This window comes from Lutra lutra, chromosome 12 (assembly GCF_902655055.1).
Source record: "Lutra lutra chromosome 12, mLutLut1.2, whole genome shotgun sequence".
Lineage (NCBI taxonomy): Eukaryota > Metazoa > Chordata > Mammalia > Carnivora > Mustelidae > Lutra > Lutra lutra.
Genome location: NC_062289.1, coordinates 18,044,248 through 18,054,903, shown reverse-complemented (window position 1 = coordinate 18,054,903; position 10,656 = coordinate 18,044,248). Strand labels below are relative to the sequence as shown.

The following is a 10,656-nucleotide window of genomic DNA, read 5'->3' as shown; positions in this document are numbered from 1 at the left end:
AGTTCCTGTGGTTTAATCATTCTGTTACAGAAGAAAAGAAAAGATAACTATTTCCACAAACCTTTACACAGGGCTCCTACTGGAGATCCCCCGCTTTTTTCCATTACCACCCATTGTTACTTGTTTAAGGTCAGGACTTCCCTTAGCTTATCAGAGTGTGTAATCCATTAACAACGTAAGGTAAGAGAAATTATCCAATTTTCCACAGGAGGCTTGTGGAGTGAGGTAGCAATGCCAAACCACTCCTTGTTGAGCTCTGGATTTAAAAGATAAGATCATCCCTTGGGTATAAAATTTTAATTAATCATTTTAAAGCAATAAAATGGGTCAGAAAACAAGTGGTTGATCAGCATTCTGTTTTGTTCTGCTCTGCGCCCTACATAATGGCAGAGTGCTGGGGAGGACAGAAGGGACAAAAGGGATGGTCCTTTCATCAGAGGAGCTCACCTCTGGCTGGGGACATAAGACTGATCACAGTCAGCATGGTCTAACCAGGAGCTCAATGATAAGACATAAACTCTGCTACTGAGGGGGTTTGCAGAAGGATGTTGTCCGAGGGAACTGGAGTAATGGAGAAGGTTTTCTTAAAGAAATGGACAGTGTTTGTGCAGGATGGAAAGTCTGAGAAAGTCATCTTGGGCAAGGGAAATAGGAGCTATGAATATTTAATGAATTAACAGATACGCTTCTCCGCAAATGGATTACCCTTTTTGTCTCCAGTGAGTACCCAGATCTTAATGTCGGCCTTTGCGAGTTTTGAAATGGTTTCTGGGACTCCATCCTGGAGCTTGTCTTCAATTGCTGTCGCTCCCAGTAGCTGGAATGTGCATTTAAAAAAAAAAAAAAAAAAAGGAATTAGTGAATAAGCTCAAAATGTTCTGTAATTGCAATATGCCAACCTGTAACCAGAAGAAGGGCTAATTATACCCCCTAGTTGGTGTTCTGCTGGGGCGGACGGCCAGCAGTGACTGGGAAGGCTGCTGTGTTTCGCACTCCCCAAAACCCAAAACATTCAAAAATTTTTTTCTTAGTTTACCAAGATAAAAACCTAAGTATAAAATTAAGGACATTAAAAATACACTTTCATTGTCTACATACTGCCTCAATGGACACAAGCCACTTCCTTTCACTAAAGGTCGACACTAGCTCTTTGTTGAACATATCCTTCTAACCTAAACTCTCCAGGCAGTAAGTGTTCAATTTTGAGAAATTTCACTTAAAAAAACGGTATGTTTTTCTTGTTTCAAGGTTTTGCAAAATAAAAATCATTTCAGTGATTCTCAAAATGTAATGAATATGTGCTGGTTGGTTATGTAAAAATCATAATGCATTTTAATGAGTGATACAAAAATAACAGAATCTAATTAGAATCTCCATGTTTTCTGTCTTTTGGTTTCTCATAATGGCAATTTCTGTTGACTGCTGAACAAAAGAAACTCAAATGACCTAGTTCCATTGTACCAATTTGAAATGCTAAAGTTAGAATTCTCTTTCAAGTGTGAGATTAAAAATATAACAAAACTTAATAAAACTTCCAATTCTCTCTAGAATATCGAGTTGGGAAGGTTAAGACTCACAATTAAGTCTTTTTCAATCTCTTCATACACTTTATCCAGAGCTTCATCTCGGTTGGTGGAAACTAAACTGGCAGCGATAAACTTTTTGCTCCATTCTTCATACTCTTTTTCTTCAATTTCCTTGTAGCAAAGGCACAGAGTTCTAAGAGTCTCGCTTGCAAAGATCTATTCAAAAGATAATCCATCCAACAAACAATAGTTAATTTTATGTAATTCAAGATCGAGTTTTTTGAAGTTATACAGTAAGAATTTAAAAAGAGGTCATGAAAGATAACAAATTCTGAATAAATACATTCTGTGGACGAGATTAAACAAATACTTTGTTTTTCTAAGTATTCCCAGGATCCTATCTGTAGTTCCCAAATTAGTTAAAGAGAAAAGTATAGATTTCTTCTACATCAAGTCACTAGAGTGAAGAAAACTTTTTCTTATAACAACTCAGAAAATAACAGACAAGGGAGCTGCCTTGAGGGGTGTACTGATGTCGTAAACACAGACCTGACAATTTTATAACTTGTTCCCATAAACTGTTACGAGCCGAATCAGCTGTGAACTCTCAACCAAGCATTGTTTCCTCAAGCCAATTCTGAAATACCTGAACCCCTGTTAAAGGTGAGATAAAATATTTAAATGAAAAAGAGTGTCTAGAAAATTTAATCATGGTAAACACATTTAAGCTATTTTAAATAGCTCAAGTGTGAGCCAGTAAAAATGCTTTATTACTTCACAGCTGCATCTTGTCTAGCCAAGATGGCGGAACTAGTTCCCCCAACTGACTGTTCACTTTCAAAGATTCTTTGGAAGGTTGTGCATCTGTTTGATTAAATTGCCACTGTTCATATCCTCATGAGAAATTATCCATTGTAACTGCTTTGACAACCTATCTTAACTTAAAATGCGATCCCAAGAATTAACATATAGAGGTTTCTTCCTGAAGGACCTTTGGCTGGCCCCAAAACTCAACCAGACCCTTAAAGTAAAGGGAAGAAACTACCCTTTACTAAGCACTTACTAAATGCTGGGAATTGTGCAAAATGCTTTCCCTTGCAACAACCTTCCTTGGTAGGAATTATCTTCTTCCTCTTCCTCTTTCACATGGGCAATTAATGCTTCAGTGAAACACAACTGTTTCCCCAAGAACACAAAACAAAAAGGCAGGACTGGGATACCAGGACCGATGGATGTCCTCCATACTTCATTGCCATCATTGATAGAACCAAAACAGTTAAGAGGATTGGTAGGCAATTCCAAGGGCGACATTTACAGAAGCATTCTGAATTAACTGCAATTATCACTGGACTAAGTTCACACTCCCCTCAGATAACAAATTTGAAGTAATGAAGACCAAACTGATTTACTGACAAACACCTCAAACTCAATTATTCACCTCATTGCTTTGTCATGCCCCATCATACACGAATGCTCTTTCCTTCATCGTACACTAGGAGGCTGGTGGAATTCCTGGAGCCCACACAGATATTAAGACCACAGCTTGCTATGGTTATGTAGCTTGCTCAAGGTCACTGGAAGAGAGACCAGTCATTACCCTAGGCCAGCCCTGCAGATGCTGCCAACCTGGATGCTGGAAAAGACAGCATGGCCACGTCCCAAGAAGTCAGCAGCAGGGGCAGACCCAGAACCAGCCTGCCATATTCCTACATTCATGCCCTTTCCACACAGCTACACCGAGACAAGGGAGGGGCCAAGAGTTAACACAGAACTTTCACTTGGTCTTACAAGAGAGTATCAGAAAGGGGGTTTGCAATCAGTGGCATAAAGGGTAAGGGTGGGACTTACATCCAGGGCATCCTGTGTCTCCTGCTTTGTTGGATTCATCTGATGTAACCGTTCGTAAATCACCGTGTCAGCCCCTTTACAGTAAAGCCTGATATTGCCTTCTGGGGTTCTTACTAACAGCAAGAGAAGGAAAAGCAAATAATGAAGGTGGGTCTGATTTTGTAATAGAAAACCACATTTATAAAGCTAATCTGAAGGTTAGTCTGCTAATAATTCACCATTTATTTAAAATCATGAATGTGCCTAGAAAAACTTCACTCTGAACAAACTCGGCAAACCACCACCTGCATAAAACGTAAGAGTGACATAAATATGAAAAGATTCCTTTTTTCAGCTCAGTTTTTCATATTCTTACTTATTTTCGCAGCAAATATTGACCGATTCCCAACTGTGTGCCAGATTCCCAACTGTGTTCTAGTTTCTTCCATGATGCCTTCATTGTCTATACCGCAGGAATCTTTCTTTTACACATAAACCCGTAACGCTGACTGCCTTTAATACTCAGACCATAACATGACTTCCTGTGACCATTTTTCTTAGATTTTTGGATCTGTGTGGTAATAACAGCATGTGCCCTCATCACTAACTGGATTTTGAATTCTTCAAGGTAAAGGCTAAGCATGATTAATTGGTCTAGATCAGTGCTAAGGCACACAGAAAGCACTCAGTAAAATGTGCCTAATCAGCATTCAGTAGACAGTTGAACCTATATATTTTTACTGGTTAAAAATTCAGTCTCAGGGGCGCCTGGGTGGCTAAGTGGGTTAAAGCCTCTGCCTTTGGCTCAGGTCATGATCCCAGGGATCAAGCCCCGCCCGCATTGGGCTCTCTGCTCCACGGAGAGCCTGCTTCCTCCTCTTTCTCTGCCTGCCTCTCTGCCTACTTGTGATCTCTGTCAGACAAATAAATAAAATTTTTAAAAAATTCAGTCTCAGAGTGGAGAAATCTCAGACACTTTGAGCGATCAAAGCCAGCATCACTAGTAATCACGGGCCTCCAGATGCGATATGCTGGGAAGGACGGAGCACCAATCCGCGGACTCCTCCTGCCACAGTGCATAACCTGAATTCAGTCATGAGGGCATATCGGACAGATCCAAATCAGGACACTTTCGACAAACTAATGGGCCTGTGCTTTTCAAAAATGTCAATGTACGGAAGAAAGAAATTGAGAAATTGTTGTAAATTAAAGGAGACTGGAGTTAACAGTCCCCTAATGCCCTATGCAATCTAGGATCTTGAATCAGGAAGGAAGGAAGGAAAAAGGGAAGGAAGAAGGGAAGGGAGGGAAGGAGGGGAAAGAAAATTTCTGGTAAAATCTGAAAACATCCTGTAGATTAGATAATAATATTGTTTCATGTTAAATTTCCTGATTCGGATCATTTTATTTATATCTAAGTGAATGTTCTTATTTTTTTTTTAAAGATTTTATTTATTTATTTGACAGAGAGAAATCACAAGTAGGCAGAGAGGCAGGCAGAGAGAGAGAGGAGGAAGCAGGCTTCCTGCTGAGCAGAAAGCCCGATGTGGGGCTCGAACCCAGGACCTGGGATCATGACCTGAGCCGAAGGCAGCGGCTTAACCCACTGAGCCACCCAGGCGCCCCGTGAATGTTCTTATTCACCAGACATAGCTACTTAAGTATTCAGGGAAAAGGAGCATCAGCTCTACAATCTACTCTCAAATGGTTCAGGAAACAAGAACCTGAATATGATGAAAATGATGAAGGCGATGGGCGATGTGGCCAATGCTAGTAGTTGGCAGCTATGGAAGAGAATACAAGAGTTTTTTTTTTAACCCTTCCTGCAGTCTTTCTGTAAATCTGAAATTGTTTTAAATTATGAACTTAAAACTTTCAATATTGGGAAGTAGTCCTCCTCTCTACTCGGTGGCCTGTTGTCCCGTGCCTGGACTGGAGTTTGCTAAGCACAGCCTTGCTTTTCTCTGAACCCCTCTCTTGCCGCCTCTCCCTTCCCTGATCCCAAATGCAGAGCAGAAGTGCTTGGAGGGCCTCACAAAATAACGACGTGTGTGTGGCTTCACCACCCACCGTGTTCCCACCCTCGAGTCAGCACCTGGTGGCTCATATCGCGGAAGAAGGCCAACATTTGCAAGATTCAGATATACTGCAGGTGTCCCTTTGAGTGACGGACACCAACCAGAATGCCGGGGGAAAAAACAGGTTTCACTAAGTCTGTGGCAATTTCCCAGGAGCCGAGTGGTTCATTCACTGCCTGTGTTATTCTGGGGACGTTAAATAAAATGTGCAGAAGGCAGCATCTAGGACGCCTGGGTGGCTCAGTTAGTTAAGCAACTGCCTTCATCTCAGGTCATGATCCTGGAGTCCCGGGATCGAGTCCCTCATTCGGGCTCCCTGCTCCATGGGGAGTCTGCTTCTCCCTCTGACCTTCTCCCCTCTTACGCTCTCTCTCACGCTCTAATAAATAAAATCTTAAAAAAAAAAAAAAAAAAGGCAGCATCTAAATGATTGATAGAGGGGCACCTGGGTGGCTCAGTCGTTAAGCGTCAGCTTTCAGCTCAGGTCATGATCCCAAGGTCCTGGGATCAAGCCCTGCATCAGGCTCCCTGCTCAGTGGGGAGCCCGCTTCTTCCTCTCCCCCTCCCCCTGCTTGTGTTCCCTCTCTCGCTGTCTCACTCTCTGTCAAATAAGTGAATAAAATCTAAAAAAAAAATAATAATAATAATAAATGAGTGATACACAGACACACTCTTGAAGGAGACCTACCAATGATAGACATTCGCTTCCGATCACTGTTGAAGTCCAAAATGGCAAGAACATCGTAAGTCCTCTCAGTTCCCAACTCACTGATGGTGATGGTGTTCTGGGTCCTCGCAAGGAAGGCAAAGCCAAAGTTCCGGGCCGCGTTCACTAGAGCACCTTCATCGGGAGAGGCCGCCTGGTAGTTGAGCTGACCTAACAGAGAAAACCAGGGAAGCTGTAAAGCCAGATGCAGAGCTCACCACCCCGAGCTCACGGCTGGCGTTCACGTCGGGGGTAAGGATGTAGCGCAAAGTCCAAACATCCCCAAGAAAACAAATCTCTAATTCTTTTTTTGGGGGGGGTATTTTTTATTCTTTTTTTAAATTAACATATAATGTATTATTATGCCCAGGGGTACAGATCTGTGAATCGCCAGGTTTACACACTTCACAGCACTCACCATAGCACATACCCTCCCCAATGTCCATAACCCCACCCCCCTCTCCCCACCCCCCTCCCCCCAGCAACCCTCAGTTTGTTTTGTGAGATTAAGAGTCTCTTATGGTTTGTCTCCCTCCTGATCCCATCTTGTTTCATTTATTCTTTTCCTACCCCCACAAATGCCCCACGTTGCATCTCCACTTCCTCGTATCAGGGAGATCATAGGATAGTTGTCTTTCTCCGATTTACTTCAAATCACTAATTCTTTTTTTTTTTTTTTTTTATTTGACAGATCACAAGCAGGCAGAGAGGCAGGCAGAGAGAGAGGAGGAAGCAGGCTCCCCGAGAGAGCAGAGAGCCTGATGCGGGGCTCGATCCCAGGACTCCGAGATCATGACCTGAGCCGAAGGCAGCGGCTTAACCCACTGAGCCACCCAGGCGCCCCTCAAATCTCTAATTCTTAAGAAGTATGCCAATATTAACACTTGTCAAACTTTAAGGGTTTTATTTCTAATTATAAACAGTAACATAAACTAGAAGTAAAACAAAACAAGACAAAAACAAAACAACTGGCGAGGAATAGGGGAACGGATTCCTATAATCCCAGCATCTGGAGGAAAAACACCACCATTGACACTGTTACAATTCTTTCCAGTCCTTCTGAAAATGCTAATTTTGGTAATAGTTTCTATCATATTGAACATACATTTACACCCTGGTTACTTAAACCTTATATTTGGAGCATGTTAACATAGCTTTAAAGATTCTTTGTAAACATTATTTTAATGAATGTGAACATGTCACTATTTTCCAATTACAGGCACTTAGCTTATTTCCAAATTTTTCTGTTCTCAAAAATAACATCGTAATGACTATTTGGTCTGTGTGCGGAGGTTTTGCTGACTATTTTCTAAGGATAGCTTCCCAGGAGTGAAAATACACTGCTGAAGAATTCTGATAATTTTTTTAAGTCAGCTGGCAAATATTACTCATTTATTTTCTAAAAGGATTGTACCCTTTATCGTCCCTCTGGAAGAGCATGCTTACGTCACCACAGCCATATTCCCATACTAAAAAAAAAAAAAGAAAAAACCCTCAAAATTCATCTGTTCCATCGCCTGATGTTTAAAGTTAGTTAATGGAAAGTTGCCTTCTGCTCATAAGCACACTTCGACAAGTGGGATAAATCTCACCACGTTGTGCCAAAAAAGGCAGACATGCAAGTCTACACGCTGTGACTGTACTTACACCGACCACAAAACCAACAAAGCTAAACCAGGCTGTGCCAAGTCAGGACTGGTTAGTTCCCTTGGAGGGACACTGACTGCAAGAGACACAAGGGGACTTCTATGGGACTCGTAATGTTCTGTTTTTTAAAAATCTGGGTGTTCGTGACATGGGAGGATTAGTTGGTGAAAAAAACTCAGCCATATGTTTGTCTCCATATACATGTGGTACTTCAGCAAAAAGTTGAAAAAGATTTTCCACTTTTCTTTTTTTCTTTTTTAAGATTTTTACTTATTTGAGAGTGAGAGAGAGAGATCCTGAGCGGCGGGGAAGGGTGGAGGGAACAGCAGACTCCCCAGTGAGCAGCGAGCCTGACGCAGGGCTCGATCCCAGGAGCCTCGGATCGTGACCTAAGCCAAAGGCAGACACTTCACCAACTGAGCCAGCCAGGAGCCCCGCCATTTTTCTACTTCAGTTATTCTGCCTTAAAGCAGAAAGAAAAGTACTTTTACGGTGAGGTGAATTTTCATAGAAAAAGGCATTTCGTTTCCCTCCATGGTTTTAGCAGGATGCAGACCTTGGAGGGAAGGAGAGCTTTTTACACCATCGGTCCACCAGGAAGGGGGGATGCTCTGGGGTGAATAAGCTATGGCGAGAGTGGCACCTCCCTACCCCGGTCCCCCACACCCACCGCCCCCACACTCATCCCCACACACACCCGCTTCCCCCTCACACCTGCCCCTCTATACCTGCTCACATGGCTCATTCTAATTAAGTCCATATCAATCAATTCCCAATTAGTAACTTAAGATGACACTTCAGATTTTCTGTTCACCCAGAAAGTCATATACCAGAAGTTACGAACATACAAGCTGAATCCATCCATTCCAGAAACACACACACACTCCCGAGGGCAAATATTTGACCAGAGCTAAACAAGCAGCAGTGGGGACACAACCCCTCCCCCCTGGGCCAGTGTGGCTAACACCCTGTCGTACAGTGCTGATGGCAAGCTTATTTCCAGCAGAAAAAAAGCAATGAAGTGATAAAAGGTGGTAAAGTTCCCATGACTAAGACAATCCTATCTGGAACAAGCACTGATACTGTTATCATTACCCAAAACCGCCCCCTTTCCATTTGGTTCTCATAATGGGGTCACAGAATTGCACACGAGTAGAGACAGGAAGGAACTCAAGGAGCTGGTCCAAACTCCAGCTTGATGTTTGCAGGAAGAAACCGGGACAAAAAATATCCTTCAGGAACCATTTCCAAAGAGAACTCCTTATTTACTATACAGTTGGAGGCAACCAGAGAGACACTCTTTTCTTTCAGAAACTAATTTGTGGACCATGAAACCCGCGCGGATAAAAACATTCTCCAACCACAAATCACACCTTGGCAAGCCTGCCACCAGAGCTTTCTCTGGCAGGTTCCAGCCCCCCATCTCCCCGTCACCAGCCCTGAAACAAGGGACCTCTCTGATAACCCCTCAACAACCTCACCCCCTGCAAAGCCTTGCTGAACGTCTCCCCCATTCAGGACTTCCTGGTCCTTCCCACAGACCCCACCCACACCCAGGCCCACAGCACATCCAGACTTCACAAAGAAAAGGCCTCCAAGCCTTCCACACTCTGCTTGCACACAGCTCTGCGGGAGGCAGGAATCAAAGGTGGCCCTGGTGTTCCTGCCCACTCCCCCAACACCACCCACCCATGGACACACACCTCCTCCAGGTTATGCAAGTGCTAATCTAGGTCCTGCTGGGAACGGATTTTGCAGGTGTCATTAAGGTCCAAATCAGTTAACCTCAAGATAGGGAGATTATCTGAGTGTTCCCAACCTAATCAGGTCAGACCTTAAAAGGGACAGGGCTTTTCCTGGGGAGAAAGATTGGAACCATGGAAGGGATTCCATGGAAGGGGGATTCTTGTTTCCTGGCTTTGAAGACAGCAGGGGCCACGTGGCCAGGAAGAAGGGAGGCCTGTAGGAGCAGGGAAGGAAGACCTCCGTCCTCTATGGAAAACAGAGTCCTGCACTCTTCCCTGTGAGCTTGGAGGAGGACTTGGGAGCTCCATATAAGCACATGGCCTGACCTTGATGTTAGGGAGATCTCCAGCAGGGAGCCCTGGCATACCATGCCCAGACTTCTGACCTACAGGACTAGCAGCTCATGAATCTGTGTTTCCAGCTACTGAGTTGTGGTCACTCATTACAGAGCAACAGAATACCAAAGCCACCTCTCCAAGCTCTGTCCCCAAGTGCCTCCACAGGGACCCCACTCTCGAGTCACACAGACTGCCACTGAGCTAGTCTGATGTCTATGGCAACATGTGTGAAAGGACTGCCTCCCTCTCCTGTTGATGTGATGTGTGATGCATAGTAAAAGACTGACCAGTCTCCACTATTTCTACAGAAGAGAAAATGCAAGAGCAGAAGCAAAGGCGCCCAGCAGGCATCCGGGACTGCAAGGGGACCCAACCAGAAGGGGTCTTGCTTGACCTGCTGCATGGGTCAGACAGGTCCATGGGCCTTCTGGGGCTGGATTATCGATCACAGCTGGAGGAGCAGTTCCCAAGGTCCTTCCAAGGGACCCTTTCAAGGTACTTCACATATCAAACCCCAACCAATTTCTCTTTTAGCCTCCTGCACCTAGACATCCAGCTGTATTTTTATTCGCGGTGGCTGACAGCAACTGCCCATCATGGACTGTGTGAAAGAAGTTTCCTCGAGACGTACAACTCTCGGCCTCAGTGGACAGTGGGACAAAGAGCTTCACAACATTCGGCTGGAAGGACACACCAGGACGTGAACTCCACTGAACTCCAACCTTCCACCTGCCAGCACGGAGGACACTGGTGCTCAGACCCAAGATCCGGGTCTGTACCATGTGCTG

General features: G+C 44.0%; 1 protein-coding gene across 2 annotated transcripts in view; it reads right to left on the bottom strand.

Moving 5' to 3' along the window:
• The window catches only part of ATP8B1 (ATPase phospholipid transporting 8B1), a 120,732-nt gene that overhangs the window by 16,593 nt on the left and 93,483 nt on the right, over positions 1-10,656 (bottom strand). For both annotated transcript variants that reach the window (XM_047697287.1, XM_047697288.1), the window contains 4 exons: positions 6,120-6,308; positions 3,375-3,487; positions 1,578-1,742; positions 706-817 (listed from right to left, as the gene is read on the bottom strand). In XM_047697287.1, coding sequence (XP_047553243.1) covers positions 706-817; positions 1,578-1,742; positions 3,375-3,487; positions 6,120-6,308 — 579 coding nt within the window. The remainder of the gene's footprint in view (positions 1-705; positions 818-1,577; positions 1,743-3,374; positions 3,488-6,119; positions 6,309-10,656) is intronic.